This window comes from Tursiops truncatus, chromosome 6 (genome assembly GCF_011762595.2).
Source record: "Tursiops truncatus isolate mTurTru1 chromosome 6, mTurTru1.mat.Y, whole genome shotgun sequence".
NCBI lineage: Eukaryota > Metazoa > Chordata > Mammalia > Artiodactyla > Delphinidae > Tursiops > Tursiops truncatus.
The window spans coordinates 82,194,083-82,211,220 of NC_047039.1; the positions used below are offsets into that span (position 1 = coordinate 82,194,083).

Sequence of the window (17,138 nt, forward strand, 5' to 3'; positions counted from 1 at the left end):
TGGTAATGGCCTGTTTCTTGATCTGGATTCACAGCTGAATCCAGTTTATGAAAATTCATTGAGCTATACGCTTATGAAATGTGTATGTGTATATGTACTCTAATAAAAGGTAAAAAAAATAAAGGAGTCAGGAATCTCAGCAAGTGGAGGCAGCTGGGAGATAAAGCTGAGCCACGCTCCTCGGTGCTTCCATCAGAGCAGCCCTGGGCTGAACTGGCTTCTCCTAGTTCTCACATCAGACTCCAGTGACTGGGGACTCATGTCCAAGAGATCCCACCTGCGTCATTCTTACCTCCCTCGCAGCCTGCCCTGAGGCCCCTTTCAGCACTCAAGGTGGCTGAGGTATAGCAGCTTGGCTTTGACTTAGGCCCTGAGTCTGTCCCCGACCCAGATCTAGCAGAGCAAGGACATGTAAAGCTGGAAGTTGCCATGGACATACCTACGCGCAATCAACCAGCATCAACCCCAGTTTTCCAGCCTCTTCTTCATGCCAAGTTTGCTCTGCTTTATTAGTATCTCTTAGCTGTGTCCAGAGGTGAACACAGTTATTCAGACACAGTCCCATCATTCACTCATTCATTCATTCATTCATAATGATAATGGCTAGCATTTACTGAATCTTGTTATGTGGCAGGCACTAAGTGCTTTACATGCACTATCTCATTTAACCCTCACAATCCTACGAGTATGCCCATTTTACAGAGGAGTAAACTAAAGCTCAGAGATGTTAACTAACTTCAAGTCACACAGCAGGAAGTAGTGTAGCTAAGGATTTGAATGCAAGCATTCTGGCTGAAATTCTCTTATATGCCAGGCACTATGCTATACTTTGGGGATGTATCAAAAATGAATGAATAAATATACTAAAATGACTGAATTATACACCTGAACAGGGTGAATTTTATGGTATGTGAATTACAGTAGGTCTCCGTTTCTGTGGGTTCCACATCTACGGATTCAACCAACAGGGAGCAAATTGAAAATATTTTTTTAAAAATTCCAGGGCTGGGCTTCCCTGGTGGCGCAGTGGTTGAGAGTCCGCCTGCCGATGCAGGGGACACGGGTTTGTGCCCCAGTCCGGGAAGATCCCACATGCCGCGGAGCGGCTGGGCCCGTGAGCCATGGCCGCTGAGCCTGCGCTCCGCAATGGGAGAGGCCATAACAGTGAGAGGCCCACGTACCGAAAAAAAAAAAAAAAAAAAGAAAAAAAAAATTCCAGAAAGTTCCAAAAACCAAAGCTTGAATTTGCCACACCAGCAACTATTTACATAGCATTTACATTGGATTTACATAGCATTTGCATTGTATTAGGTATTATGAGTAATCTAGAGATGATTTAAAGTATATGGGAGGATTGCTTATAACCTATGCAAATATTACATCATTTTATATAAGGGACTTGGACATCCTCGGATTTTGGTATCTGCGGGGTTTCCTGGAACCAATCCCCTGCGGATACCAATTATATTCCAATTTAAAAAAATCTGAACAGACAAAAATTTTGGTTGAGATAAATACTGCCCACATTCCTAAGAATTTAGTTGACCTGTTTTTCCTGGTATAAACCCGCTAACAAAAAATCAAAATATTTCTTAAAAAAATGAATGAAATGTCTCAGACATCTTTGTAGTCCGACAGAGCTAGTTCCATACTTTGGTCCTGCCACCTAGCCATGTATGACAGAGTTTCGGTTTTCTCTCCTGTGAAGCGGGGACAGTGAACCCTGCCTTGTCAGGTGGGGATTTGAAGGAAAGGCTTCACCTGGCTGCTGGCCCAAGGTAAATCACAGCAGAGAATGCTGAATTTTATGAGGGCACAGGCTTGGGGAGCTCACATGGTACTGCTGACCACCTCCACGCCCAGAAATGCCCTGAATGCCCCTGGAGCTGTTGAGACCTGCACTGGATCAAAGGCCCACCTGCGTCTTCTCGTCCTCACTGCAGAGTCCCTTCTTACCCCTCCACGCTCCTGCTGGGGTTTCTGCCTAGGATTCCACAAGGAAGGCGAGCACCTTTTCTCTTCCCCACCCACCTCGCTCCCTCTCTGGGCTGCCAGGGGCTGGGATTCCTGAGCTGCATAAGCAAGTGTGAGGGCCCTCCCATCCCCCTGGCATGGGGGCTCTAGCCCACGCCCAGCACTGTCCTCATAGGCAGCTTCGTGCCCACAGGGGCCATGTTGCTATGGTGATTACACTACCCACTCAGTGTCCAGGGAGACAGCACCGTGTAGCTGCGAGATGTTTGCAAGACTCGCTGGAACTAGGCTGGGAAGATGCCAGAAAGGGTCAGAGGGAGTGGGGGATGGGAACTGAGTGTGACTGCTTCCCTAGCTCTGCGCGTGTGTGTGAGTGTGTGTACACATGCTCACACACGTACCCACCCCGCTGTCCGAGTTATAACGGCCCTTCTGAGCAGAGGCACAGCCCCTAGAGAGGCATAATCCCGTGATCGTCACAGGTTTCTTCCTGAGGTGGTGTTTACTGTTTATCACTGTGTTTAGTTTCTATATTGAAAACTAAAAGGGAAAAAAGTGGCATTCATATGGCAGCAGAACAGACTGAACTGTGCCTTCTCTTGCTCCACATCTGAAGCTGGCTTCGTGATCCACCTTGTCCCTTGTCCTGTGAGATTTCCCACAGAAACAGTGTGGGACGCCAGGAGATTATACCGTGGCAGGGGGAAGGTGCCCACTCCCCGTTACTTGCCTTACACTCCAGGCGGCTCCTCTGAATGGTCTCATTTAGCCCACACCACAGTCCCGCATAGGGATTTGTTGTGCTCATTTCACAGATGACAAAACTGAGGCCCAGAGAGGCTAAGTCACCTCCACAGTCCGGAGGTAGTATGTGTAGGGGGCGAGAGTCAAGCCCAGGCTGTTGAAGACCTGTGCTCACCGCACTGGGGGCCTCCTAGGCCCAGAAAGTACACAATCCAAGGCGCCAAGTGAAACAAAGGAGCCACAACCCCTCTGGAATAGCAGGTGGACAACCCACACTGCACCCACTGGGGTGCACTTAGGCTCTTAATTTAAGAGCTTTTGGTTCCCCTTCCTGAGCAATCAATATTGGGGATGATTAAATAAGTGACCCCGGTCTTAGCCACGCACACATTTGTGCTGACCCAATTCAATCCACACTAGTTAATCTATGCCTTTTCTCCACAGTCACGAATGTGGGCTTCCCCTTGCAGAGCCTCTGAAACAGCCCCGACTGCAAATAAATGAATCCTCAGGGTGGGGAGAACCAGGCCCTAACATCTTCAGAGCCCTCATGTTCCAGCTAATGCTGATTTGTAAAGCGCTTTATGATTTATTCATACCGCCTTGCCAGGCTTCCCAGGACAGCCTTCCCCTCACGCAAATGAGCACGACTCCCAGAACAGAATGTCAGGCTTCATTAAGAGAAAACACCCGGGTGTGGGGATGTCCTCGTTTGGGCTCCCTAGCCTGCGTCACCCAGTGTCTGTAGGATTCGGGGCAAACTCCAGGAAGCACCTGTGCTCTGACGGCCTTTGGCTCGTGAGCATGGTGAGATGGCAGGAATTCCCTTCTGGGAGGGAGAGACTCTCCAAGGGCTGGGCCTCATGTCTCTGCACCCAAGATGGGACCTTGGGCCAGTGGATGCATTCCCAGGTGGCAGGAGCTGGCGACAAGGAGCTGGGAGGGACCCAAGCGGAGCTCTGCCCCCGTGATTCTCGGCCAGTAGATCAAAGTGGGCCCCTCAGCTCTCGGGGAGCCACCAAAAGATCAGAGCGCCGTGTAAATGAGAAGCCACCAACCCGGCCCCTGGAGCCATTTTCATTATTGCCGTTGTCATGGTCTCCTCAAACTTGGGGAGGGCGTCCCAGGGACAGAGGGAAGAGGGAAACCCCTCGCTTAGCTTCTTCAGGGTGCCTTGGGAGCAGCCCCTCCCTCGGGCCACACTACTGCCCAGGAAAGCTGATCACAGACACACATGGCACCCATGAGCTCACAAGGCCCCACAGGGCACAGAAGTCGTGCTGATGCAGAACTGAAGGGGACCTCAAGCGCTTCACACCGTCTCTAGCGAGCGAGACACAAGCTGCGGTCACCATCCTTGTGCCAGAGGGTCACACTTCTGAGGGCACAAACTGCTAACCCACACCCACAGGGACTTTTGAGCGGCTCAGCTTCTCCGGAAGCTGACTCCGGCACTCTGATGCCAGGCACGTGGGGGACTTGTGACTCGACTTCACCTCCTTAACCCCCAGAAGGGCAGAGTGAAACGGGGCAGAATAAAAAACTCTGAGTAGGAAGCTTGAATCAGGTGAGCTCTGGAGCACGTGGGGCCTGACTGCCCTCCAGGTCCACCCCAGAGAGGAAGGATGCCTGAGCACCCCAGGGACCCCCTGGGGTATTGGGGACTTGACCACGCACTTCTCAAGTGGAACCTTTCAAACAAAGTACGAGTTCTGGGGACATCTCATTTGCTTGACAATTCATGCTGAAGCTGGCTATTAACAAGAGTCAGTCCGGTGTCATCATCTGCAGGAATCAGGGGAGCATCACCACGTGCTCCAGGGACTTCCCTCCAGTCCACGGGCTGTCCCAGAGTCTGGGGATCTGTCAACTACAAATTGGCACTTGCCATCCACCTCTACAAGGATTAAATCATGTGCTGCTGCAGCTGCTGACTTTCAATACCCCCTGAAAGGAGCTCAGGGTGGAGAGCAGGAATGAGGCACTCTGTGCTCTGGGAAAACCTGGCAGAACAGGTCTTCAGATAGTTAGATATTTTTAGGAGCCAATTTTATGATTCCAATTCTTATATCTCCTCATATCTAGAAAAGCACTAAAATCCTTCATGGTAACGTCTGCTCCTCATGACTAGCAGTAACCTCCTGCAAAAAATCTGTGCTTGGTTGCACGTACTCCCCCCTTCACCGAAATCACATATATACTGACCTTCCCCGCTGCCTCTTTGGAGCAGTTTCTCAGAGCTATCTGAGATGCTGTCTCCTGGGCTATAGTCCTCATTTTGTCCCAAATAAAACTTAACTCACGATTCTCACGTTGCGCATGTTTTTTAAGTTGACAGACCCAGTGCAGTCCTGAAAGTCCAAGGTGTGGGTGGTGACCTGCAGCACATTTAAGGGGTCCTCCACTTGTTTAATCCTCACTGCCACCCTTTACTTTATGATCGTCCAGTAGTGGGCGACACTGAGACTACAGAGCAGCAAATATAATCTAAAAGAGACTGCTTTCCAAAAAAGGGCCTACGTTGCTCTTAACACCTTAATAGAAAACAGCAACAACAAAAGAGTTGCTTTTGGATTAATCTGGTCAACACTGATCCTTTGACCATCCCTTCTAGCTCTGGTCCTCCAGGCGGGGAATTGGATGAATTACTGCATGTCTAACACAGTTCTGAGAGATCACAGTAAAGTCCAGAAATAAATCCCAACTGGCCATCCTTATCCTAAAAAGTAAGCCAATGATACTTTCAACTGAGTTCTACACAATTGCTAACTGCTAACGTACAAACTCCTTAAAAAGAAAAACAACTAATAACAACAATAACTAGGCAACAACATTTTTAAACATGTTAATTAATTTTCAAAACAACATTGCTAAAATATAGTAAATATATTACACGGTTTTGGGCTTCCTTAAATATATGGATTCTCAATGGGGGTGATATAGTTCCCAAGGGGGACAACACTGGTTCTTGAATGTGAAAAATTATTACTCTTTTATATAGAAACTATAGGTATATATACAGTACATAAACAGAAATACAGTATATCTTTGGTATTGAAATTTCAAGAAGGGATAATTAGAAAAAAAAAAAGCCTAAAAAGGCTCCTTATGGGGGCAATTAGCAAAAAAAGGGTTGAGAAACACTGCTGTTAAATAGAGAATAAGGAAAGCGATCTTTTCTGTACAACTCAAAGTCATCCATACAAACATCTCTCCTTATATTCTGTGATGGCCGTCAAGGTTGGTGGGCAGACTTGTTCCTTCTTACACAGCCCTGACTCTGACCCCAGGCACAGTGCCTGGGTGGGCATTTTTCTCCCTTGCTTTTCTAGGTTATTCAATCATTCTCAGTGGGCTGTCTTCTAGCAACAGCCTGTTAAATCCAGGCTCTTAATTTTACAGGCAATACTTAAGTCCATTCTGGTCTGAAAGCTATACCACGCTGCCCTGTTGAACTGCTTGAATGGCTGAACAAGTTGTCTGCTGCCTGTTCATGTATTTTCACGCAGTTCTGGGTTTGTATCTGTGTTTTTGGTGATTGTGGTCACCAAGAAAACCTTGTATCACAAACCACTGGAATGCGCAGAATGACTTACGGTGCAAAGGGTTTCGAAGGTCTTTTCAGAGACAAAGGACCCATCCAGGCCAAAGAGAAAGATGGATGCATAGGAAAGCATTCCTCCGAGGATGATAAGGTTGTTCATATACGGACTTGACATCTTTATCAGCCTGACAAAAGAAAGAGATACTATAGTTAGCAGAACTGTTAATTTAGCTACTCCTGCAGCAAATATTTTCTGAATGTGTATCTTGTCACCAAGGCTAGAGAGGGAGAGAAGAATGGAAACCCTGGCTTCCTTCACTGCCCCCTCCCCAAGACTGTGCTTCCTCTGATGGGCTGTTTCCCCCTCACTATAGGACCGCGATGCTATCGATTTCTAGTTGTTGATTTTCCTGTCTTCTCAGTCAAGTTCACCTATCACTTCTCTGGGGACAGCTTGTATTGCCGGCTTCTTCAACCATTAATTTTTAGTTTACACAAAGATGTTAAGTCAACAGTTTTTTTTTGGCTGGAGCTGGGAAGACAGCCAAATCTAGAGAATCCTAATCTATGTTCAGCGACCTTCCACAGTGATGGACTGTCCTGAGCACAAAGAGGGCCACACGCATGGTACCTCCCGGTACCAGGTGATGGAGATGGACAATGGAGTCCCCACCCCCATCCTCCCCCCGTCTTCACCAGGCTGTGTTAAACCATCAGCCAGCTGGAATTTACTCTCAGATGTGTCTGGCTCCCCCAGCACAATCTGTTCAGAATGTCTTGGGTTTTCAGGTGCCCCCATGGTCCAGGTGCTCTTTTGCAGATTGTAATTATGGTCAGTTGTTCCCTGAGCATTTTCTTTTGCATTCTGCAGTTCTATTAATCCCTTCACATTTAAAAATTCAGTGTCAAAGTAGTAGAGAGATAAAAAGCCGGCTGTAAATTGTGGACCCCTCATGGGCTTTTGAATTGGAAGCCCTGAGTCCAGCAAGCACCCCTGTGACCTCATGAGGTACACCCTTGGCAAGTCAATTAGCCGACTGAGTTTCCTCACCTATAAAAGCACATATACCACTGCCTAGGACACATGTGAAGCTGAGAGGGAACTGGGTCCCTGAAGGTCCTTTCATAAACCATGAACCGCTAAGGCCCCTTCATTCTTATTACCATAGGAAGCAAAGAGGGGAGAGGCCAGAACTGAGGCAGGCTTCCTGGATGGGGTAGACCTTAAAGGATGAGTAGCATTAAGGAAGATAGAAGAGAGGGGGATTTGAAACCACAGTGACATTTATTTCCTATCTCTTTGTAGATTTTTTAATCTGAAAAGCCAGTCAAAAAATTCACACAGGGACTTCCCTGGTGGCGCAGTGGTTAAGAATCCACCTGCCAGTGCAGGGGACAAGTGTTCGAACCCTGGTCTGGGAAGATCCCATGTGCCTCGGAGCAACTAGGCCCGTGCGCCACAGCTGCTGAGCCTGTGCTCTGAAGCCCGCGAGCCACAACTACTGAGCCTGCGTCTGCAGCTACTGAGGCCCACGTGCCTGGAGCCTGTGCTCCGCAACAAAGGGAGGCCACAGCAGTGAGAAGTCCACGCACTGCAGCAAGGAGCGGCCCCCACTCACTGCAACTAGAGAAAGCCCGCGCACAGCAACGAAGACCCAACACAGCCAAAAATAAATAAATACATAAATAAATAAATTTATTGAAAAAAAAATTCACACGGAAGCCAGCCTATTGGAAAGAGTAATGGTAATTCCCCCCCAGGAGGCCAAGAGTGGGTAGTTAGGAATTAAAGGAGTATAGTCTTAACGACAGGGACAACTTGTTGTTACGACAAAAACTACTGCAGCTTGCAGGAAGGGAATCTAACATTAAGAGCTGACCACGTACCCAGGGCCTTGTGTCGAGTGCTAACAGGCACGGTCATCATTTAAGGCTTGTACGGAGTAGATCAGAGTTGCTTCAGTTTTTTTTTGGAGGCAATATTTGTGTTATCGGTGATAAATAAAACTACAGGTGAATACAACTTTTTGTTCTTCAGCAAACAGGTTTGACCTAAGCAGCTGCTACCAAAACCAAAAAGAAAACAAACCCCAAAATGACAACAAAAGCTCTAGAGCCGCCAAGTTCCTCCTTGGCAAGCAGGGAGAGAAGGAAAACCTCTTCTCTTGGGATCGCGCTCGTCCCTGCAGCCCAGGAGGTCGCCCTGTGTGCCTTCTGGGCACGACAGCAGAGCCGCGCCGCCTCTGGGGGGCACCGAGGCTGTTCTCCCCCGTGAAGGCCCACCCTCTGAGCCCTGCTCAGCCACTCCCACAACAAGGCAGGGAGCAGGGGTCAGGGATTTCTACGGAAGCCAAAGAAGCTGGCTGTGCTCGGCAAACACCACCGCCCGGGGAGGTGGCCCGTACTACCCATGGCTGGCCAGAATAACTCGGAAAGCGAGTTGGTCTCCTCCGGAGAGGGAAGGGCACGCGTGGGGGAAAAGGGATCAAGGCCAGAAACCCAGGGGATAGGCTCTGCTACACGCAGCAGTGCGGTCTCGGACAGGGCTCTCCAGCCCTCCGACATCGAGCCGGCACTCTCATATGCAATTGCGGTCGTTATTCGAGGGTCAACCAAGATGATGAAGGAGGCGCTTCCTGGGCTGTGATATGCTGTATGGATGGGAAGTGTCCTTACTGAACTCAGTGATCTCCCTCTGGCAGTGCTTCCTGAAGATGCTGGTGGGTGGGGAAAAGACGTTTGGGGAATTCTGCTTCTATATTTCTCCTCCTGGACCACCACACAGTGCACATGCATGGCCAAAATTCCAAGAAGACCTGTGGACTTGGACCCTTCAATTTTGTTTAAGCCAGACTTCCTGTGCAAGCAGTGCTCCTGCCTGTGTGTGTGTGTGCGCGCGCGCACGCTCGTGCACACACACACTCACATGAAACATCTAATGACATCCCAGTAACTAAGCGGCACACTTTGGAAAACTGCCCTAGTAACTTCTGTGTCCCTGGAGAAACTGCCCTAGTAACTTCTGTGCCCCTGGAGAACGTGTTACGTGATGCTCCTACACTTTGTCTGTGAGGCTTGTCTACCCAGAAAGCACTATCCAAGAGGAGGGCATGAGTGACTTACTTCTGATTCCGATTCTTGATGTTGAAGAAGAGAAAAGCGCTGGCCATGATCATTCCCAGGATGGTAAGGGCGGAGAGGATGCTGTAGAGAGGTAGGGAGATCTTACGAAGCTGTTCCAGGACGATGGTCTTGTCTTTTGGTGGTTCAGATCCTAGAAGATCAAGAAAAAGGCATCAGCTGAGCTCAGCGCACAGTCAGTCCCCGAGAACATCCTTGCCTGGATGCCCTTGACACCCGCCACCTGTGCACAAACTGTGCAGGACACGTCACTGGGTGAGCGGGCTCCAGCGGTTGGCCAGTAGGGAGCCTAAGCCAGGACTTATTTCTTTCTCTAAACAGAATCAATAAGGGATTTGTGATGCATTTAATCGCCATTAGAAGACTAGAATTTGGTCTAATTACCATGTTGAAAACCCATCGCCATTTATTCCCCAAAGGTACCAGTGGCTTAGAAGGCGCAGGGCTGGGTGCTGTGAGTAGGTACCATTGGTTGTCTTTGGGGTGAGGAACTTGGCTTGGGCTCTCAAGGACTCTGCGCTAACACATGATAATGGCCACCCCTCAACAGGGTGGAAACCTTGCCTGTCAATTCCGTGGAGACATATATGTGCTCTGGCTGCGGATTTTCTGCCTCAAGGTCATTATGCTATAAAAGCTCTTTCTGGTTTTCCATTTTCATAAGACTTACTGTGGGAGGCAGAAGCTACTGGCATGCCTTCCCCTCCCTGCTGTGCCAGGACTGGACAGAAACTGTGGGATTCCATCCCGCTGTGTGACTGTAGAGATGTCTCTGCTCATTCTTCAAGGGCACCTGGGGGAGACCTGAGGGCCTCAGAGCAAACTCATCTTTATGGATGGTGGCAAATTGTCCTGATTTACCAGGTACAGGCTGGTTTGGGAGGAAAGATGCAGGGACACCCTTTTCCTCACCTGCCCACCTCTTGTTTCTTGCAGATCCCTTTTTTCTCAGCTGCTATTTCAGGTCAGGTTTCTGCTGTGGAACTGTGACACTTTGAACCTTTTCCCTCCAGTGTGGAATCGGTCAGATGTTCAAGAGTGGCCAAACCTGGGAGACCCACCAGGGGTCACAATGACCCCACCACAGCTGTGCCACGGGTGCCAACCTAGGTTATGCCTCCATTCCCAGGAGACAGGCAGAGGATGGGCAGATGTGGTGGCAGGGATTGAGAACTCCCCTGCACATCTGTTTAAAAAACTCTGCTAGCAAGTTCAAATGTGTTTGGAAACAATCAGTGGATAAAAAGAGTCTGAATCATCTAAGCAGTAGAGGGAACTGTCAGGTTCAAAAACAGCTAGAAACCTGCTGGCTTGGTTAATGTAAAGCATTAAGCACTTACATGCAAAGTAACACTGTAAGAGTGGCCTCAAGGGCTGCAAGTCAGGGCAAAAGCAGACTCAAGGTGATACAGGTAACACCATCTCTTGCTTCCAGAAATAAAAGCTCAACACCTGGACATTTTTCCTCCCACTCCCTGTCCTCCTCCACCCTCCCCCCACATAGCCTGGGCTGCATTAGGCACCTTCTGGATCCCCAACACAAGAGCTGTGAGTGCCCATGAGTTCTTGGTGGAAATAAGCTCCTCTTTGGGCACTAAGCAAGGGGGCTAGATTTGGATCAAAGGTTATGTGACTACTATAACCACTAGTTTGTGTAGAAACAACTTCAGAAAATCAGCATCTCTTTTTCCACCTTGTCTTCCCTCAAAATGGCACCTTCTCACCGTGCATCTTAGCTAAGTCATTAGGGAAGCCAAATGGTAACAGCTTATCAGAAGTGTTAGTAACAGCAGCAGTCCTGTTTCTTGCTCCCCACCCAATCCATTCATTCATTCTTCATCCATTCATCACCATCCTTCCTTCATTCGTCCTCATTAATGATGGGCATCATCATTGATAATCACCTTCCAACTGTCAGGCCTGGTGTGGGGCACCAGTGATTCAAAGATAAGCAAGACACAGTTCCTGCCCTCAGGGAACTTACACACTAGCCATGTTTTCTTTTTTTTTAAAGGCAGTAGCAAGCACATTTATTGAATGCTTACCATGAGCTGAGCACTTTAATAGAGATTTTCTCACTTGATCTAAGAGTCTCATGGGTAGAGAAGATTACTCCCATTTTACGGGGTGAGGGAACTTTTTTTTAGGTGTTAAGTGGCTTTTATAGCTAGTAAGTAGCAAAGCTGGACAGATTTGAACCCAGATCTGCCTAGCCCTGAAGCCTGTGCCTTAATCACTATGCAAAGTGCCTCTGGCGATGGGGTCCAGGTGGTGTGCGAACATCAGGCCCAGGGAGGCCTGAGCAGGAAACAGGCGGCCGACTGCAGTTCCGCCAGATGGGGTCAGGAAAGGCTACAGAATGGAGATGATGTGGGAGCTGAGTCTTGACAGGAAGATAAGTAGTTGGCTGTTTACTAGGAAGACATGGAAGAAAGGGCATTCTGGGCCAACGGCCCAGCACAGGTGAAGGCATGGTGAAGTCTCGGCACATTTGCAGAAATGTCAGCAGTTTGGCTGGGGAGACCTGAAGGAGCAAGCAGAGAAGTGGGGCGGGGTCCCCTCCTGGAGGTCTTAGAACCACCCCAGGGAGAGGCCCCTCGCTGTGAGCAATGGGGACTGTGTGGGCCTCTTCAGTGTGACATGACAACTGAGGGCAGAATGGACTTGAGGGGGTTAGACTGGTGATGGGTGGGTAAAACCCATGGGGGGCTGGTGCAGGGGTCTGGGTGAGAGATGAACCCAGGCAGGGTGTGGACAGGAGAGCTGGGTTCTGCCCAGGTGTCCTGGCTCGGCTCTGGGTTCAGAGACTGGTTATCCACCTTCTGGGCGGTGCAGGGAAGCTCTGAGAAGCAGGAGGCAAGTCTGGAACAGCTGCTGCCTCAGTGTTATCCTGGCCTCGTGCTTCCTAACTATAACTAGCTTTTTTCCTGGCTGGGTTTTTTTTTTATTTATGTTTTCCCTCTCAGTTCTGTTTTGTGTCTCTTATTTATTTTGTTTGAATTTTTCTTTCAATTTGTAAACCCAGAATTCTTATTCAGCAAACCCAGATCTCCTGCGTCCAGGAGGAAACAGCCCTATCTTGGGGATCAGACTCCCATGGTTAGAATTGGCTTTGCCTCTCACAGGCTGTGTGAATTTGGAGTTTTCTGATCCCTTTTCTCATCTGTACAGCAGGGATGACAGGACTTATCCACCCACTTTCAGAATTTTTCTGTGGCTCCATGAGGTAATAGATGACTATGGTCTTGGTGACAGCTCCCTCAGGTGGGACTGTGAAGACCACACCTCCTCTTTGAGGCCACCTGGAGCTTTCTGGAATCCCACAGATCCAAAATCTAACCAAATGGTTCATGGGAGAGCCTTCTTTGGTGGTCTTGGATTTAAGAAGGAGCTCCAGGTGCAGAAAGCCAGCTGTCTGTTCTTTGATTCCCAGTGGAATCAAAGCAGCAGCATCTGGATGCTATGGGCATGGCAGCTTCCTCCACAGCCACCCCGTGATGAGGCTGTCCATCCATCTATCCATCCATCCACCCACCCACCCACCCATCCACACATGCACCCATCCATCCACCCAGTTCCTCACTGACTCATATGCTCACCCTTTCATTCATTTAATTCACCCACCCACTCATTCATTTACTTGATCAATCATGTATTATTTTTTCATCACATATCACTGAGCCCCCAACATGTGCCAGACCCTGGCTGGTGCCAGGAATTTAAACTCAAATAGGATCCAGTCAGGGAGCTCATGGTCCAATAACCTACTAATTTCAATGCAAAGTGACAGAGGCCATAAGAAAAGCAGAGACAAAAGACTGTGGAAGCAAAGAGAAGAGAGCCGTTAACTCAGTTGGGGGGCATCAGGGAAGGCTGAACAGAGCAGGTGTCATTTGATCTGGGTCTCGATGTTGAGGAGAAGTTCTCCAGCAGAAGAGAGGGAATGGTTTTCCAGGAAGAGCAGCAAGTGGAGAGGCCTTATTACCAGCCCATCCATGTCTTTTCTGAGGAGGTGACACAGCAAAATTTAGTTGGGCCACACATAAAAAGAATTACTTCTGGCCATTCAACAGTTTAAACACAGATGCTTTGGTGAGGGCCAGCACTCCATGCAAATTCCAGTGCCCCATCCCAGGGGCTGGAACCCAGCTCCCATGTGGTGATGGTATCCTGTCCTCAGTGAGCGAGTGCATGGATTGAGAGGAGAGGATGTTCCCTCTTCCCCACAGAGCCAAGGACTCTGAGCTCATCCACAACCCTCAACAATATGCAGGCCTGGGAGCACCTGAGCAGGCCCCCTCCTCTGAGAAGCCCACCTGCCTTACCTTGGAACTTAATGGTGTCGTTGATGATCTCCAGTGTGTCAGCCACAGCATTGTATTCTCCCACCTTCACCTCCCTGCTGTCTGCGGGGAGCAAGAGACAGTGTTAGGTTAGATCCAAGTCCTGTGTTTGTCTGGGTGCTCCTGTCCCAGCTCTTGCTCCCCCACAGGCTCTGGCTATATTCTTGCAGGTTTTTCCTTTCCCCAGTGCCTTTTCCAGGTAGAATCACAAAACCTTCACCTTGATCTGGGCTGGAACAAATACCCTCTCATGTCGTCTCATCAACTGGTCACCCATCCTTTGCTGTACATGTATAGATGGGGAGCCTACTCCCCCCCCATAACTGGACTCTCTGCCTGTTACCAAGTCTTTCCAGGGTCATTAGCTGAATGGTCTCTCTGTAACTTTCCTCTGTCATCTGGCTCTGCCCTCTAGGAGTGCATGGACCACTCTGCTCCCCCTGCCCCAGGAGAGCCCTAGAGCCTTGAAGACAAAAACACATCATGCCTCTGGCAGTAAGCCTCCCACCTTACTGAACATCATTTCTATTTCCCACCCCATCCAGGCCCTGGGGGTGGGCAGAGCAAAGACGCTACAAGAGACTGGGAAAGATGGGCCAGGATGCCAGGACAGAGTGGGCATCCTGGAAGCCAAGGAAAGGGACAATTTCACAAGGGAGCTGGCCAGCAATGCCACATGCCACCAAGACAGGGACAAGAAGCCCTTTAAACAGAGGATCCATTCAAGGCTTGTGAGGGAATACTGATGACAGATGAAGCTGAATCAGGGAAAGGTGGGGTTAGAGGCAAAGAGCCAAAGGCAAGGAGTAGAGAGTGGGGCTCCCAGGGTAGCGCAGTCTTGGACAAGGTGGCGAGTGGGCAGGGAGAGACCAAGGGGATTCACCTTTAGATGTCTTTTCTTGTTTAGTTCTCACAGTTGTGTGCAGTTAAGTGGTTTCAGTCCCACTTTACAGATGAGGAAACCAAGGCTCAGGCAGGTTGTGGCTTTGCCCAAAGCCCCACTGATACTAAGAGCAGAGTCCAGGTTCAAACCCAGGACTGTTCCCACAGCCGTGCTCTTCCCTGACATGCGGCTGCCTTAATGGGATCCCTGAGAGGTGACAGTTCTGGGCTGAGTTCCACAGGCCACCTGTGCCTCCTGAGTGTAATAACTACAGAGAGGAGTGCCCACCTGCCCACCGGCGGGGCAGGCATGTACCCAGAGCTGCAGACCCTGGTTCTCAAAATGCCCAGGGGTTATAAAGCGACACAGCAGCAGGAATTCCAAGCACGTGGCCAGAGGAGCTGCCTGCTGGGCCTCTGGCTCTAAGTGAATGTCTCTGCAGAGACACAGGTGCGCTGCTGGTTCCTTATAAGGATTCAGGAAACGGAACAGGGAATCCTATAGGCCACACTTCTGCCTGCGTTCCTTTAACTGTGGGGTGGAAAACAGGGCTGTAAAAGTCACTTCCTTCTCCCTGCAAAGGTCTCCCTGCCATTTGGGAGGCCTCATGCTGTGTAGGCGGCTGTCACTTGCAGGGGTCACCCAGCTCCTAAATGTCACATCAGCAGACTCTGCTGGGAGCTCCAGCATCCCTGCTCTGGCCTTTTGAAGTCTCAGCCGTAATCAGCTCCTACTGCTCAGCGGAGGAGGCCCTGATTTATTTATTTGGTGTGGGGAGGCAGCACATGAAATATGCAGGCTGCCTGGAATAAATCATCAGGAGCCAGGCGGTGGTGCGGCTGGCAACTCACCACGCCCCCAGCCGCGCAGCCTGACCCTCTGACTCATACACCTGCTGTACCATCCATCCCATGGTACCGCTTCCTGCAATGACCATAACTGCCGTAATCTCTCCCCGGGGGCAGTGCCTGGAGGCTGGGTGGGGTGGGGGGCGTCACACATTCCTGCATTCAGGGTTCCATAGCAAACCTTGAATCAGGCATAATTCACCCCAGTTTACAGGTGAGGGAGGAGCTTCATGTCAGCTAAGTGAACGCTCAGAGCCAAGTGCTGGGCAGCGACCAAGTGGGTGCCTGAACTTGACTCCCCTAGTTCTAAATTCAGAACATTTTCCCCACCCATACTGAGCAGGGCTGCTGGTCATTCAGCCCATACTTACTGAGAGCCTACTGCATGCCAGGCCCAGGTATTTCATAATAAAGAATCCCTCAAAAGCAGCAGCGTAGGTGGAGGAAGCTTAGCTTATGTCCTCATCCTTGACCAAGCTGACCTTGGACATCTGGGCGATGAAGGATGTTTATACTAAATCCTTAGTTTAATCACTTCATTCACTCATTCAATAAACACTGGGTGCCTGTTATGTTCTAGGCTCTGTGCTGAAGGCTGGAGTTACAAAGATTAAAAAATAATTCATAACCTCTGACCTTGTAGTTTAGTGACTGCAGCATCACCCAGCCCTACCGGGTGGGTAAAATTATTCCCATATGCCAGTAATATTTCCCTTCTAGCCTGTGACCTGTGAGTGGATGGCTGTAACGGTAAAATTTCAACTTTCAGAGTGCCTATGAGGACTAAAGAGGAGACTATAGGCAGTTCCTGGCTTGGGGCCTCACAGGAAGTGTTCAATAAATTGTAGTTATTTGAGTCACGACAAAAGTAACTGTGAGCTATTTGTGAGGTCCCCAAACACTCCCTGTGTTTTCTTACTACCACTGTTCCCCACAATGGTCCCTCTGCTTGGAAGGTAGCTTTCCCCTTCCTCTACCAAACCAACATGTCCAAACCCTATCCACCTTTTCCAGGAAGGCATCCCTGAGTACTGTTCCTCCCCAGTTGCTGTGGGCTCAAGGCATGGGTGATATGTGAGAAGCTGTGTTGCAGCCATGCCCTAGGTGTGCCCAAACCTTATGATTCCTGCCAGCCGGTCAGTTCCTGAGTGGAACCTGAAGTCTCGTTTCTGAGGTCCCAGGCAGCATAGGGTCGCATCCCCTGCACTTTGCCCAGGGCCCCTCCTGGCTCTGCAGGGGAAGGATGGTGTCCCCTGTGTTCTTTCTTTCACCCACGGCCCAGCCAGGTGGTGACCATGATAGGTGGGCACTTCCAACTTTTAACTCTTGGGTTCCTTGGTAACTCTGTTGTGCAAAGAACATCGACCACTTATTTGGATACAGACGTGAAGACTGCGGAACAGGGGATTTGCGGACAGACTAGAAAGAGGATTCATGGGGGCAGCAGAGAATAGAGCAGAGGGAGAGGGGCTGTGGCGTTGAGTCTGTCACTGGCCACCCTCCCTGCCCTGCTAGCCCTGCTGTAGGTTGCCACTGACTTATCATGTGACCCTGGACAGATGATTCCGTTTCTCTGGACCTCAGTTTCTCCATCTACAAAGTACACCGCAGGGGTTCAAATAGTTCTCAGTCCTGGCCAGGCACTAGACTCACCTAGGGAA

At 49.6% G+C, this 17,138-nt stretch overlaps 1 protein-coding gene across 1 annotated transcript in view; it reads right to left on the reverse strand.

Annotated features, from left to right (window-relative positions):
• The window catches only part of GABBR2 (gamma-aminobutyric acid type B receptor subunit 2), a 366,883-nt gene that overhangs the window by 72,972 nt on the left and 276,773 nt on the right, over window positions 1-17,138 (reverse strand). The window contains exons 9-11 of the mRNA XM_033858335.2: window positions 13,729-13,809; window positions 9,386-9,536; window positions 6,315-6,447 (exon numbers count right to left, since the gene is read on the reverse strand). Coding sequence (XP_033714226.1) covers window positions 6,315-6,447; window positions 9,386-9,536; window positions 13,729-13,809 — 365 coding nt within the window. The remainder of the gene's footprint in view (window positions 1-6,314; window positions 6,448-9,385; window positions 9,537-13,728; window positions 13,810-17,138) is intronic.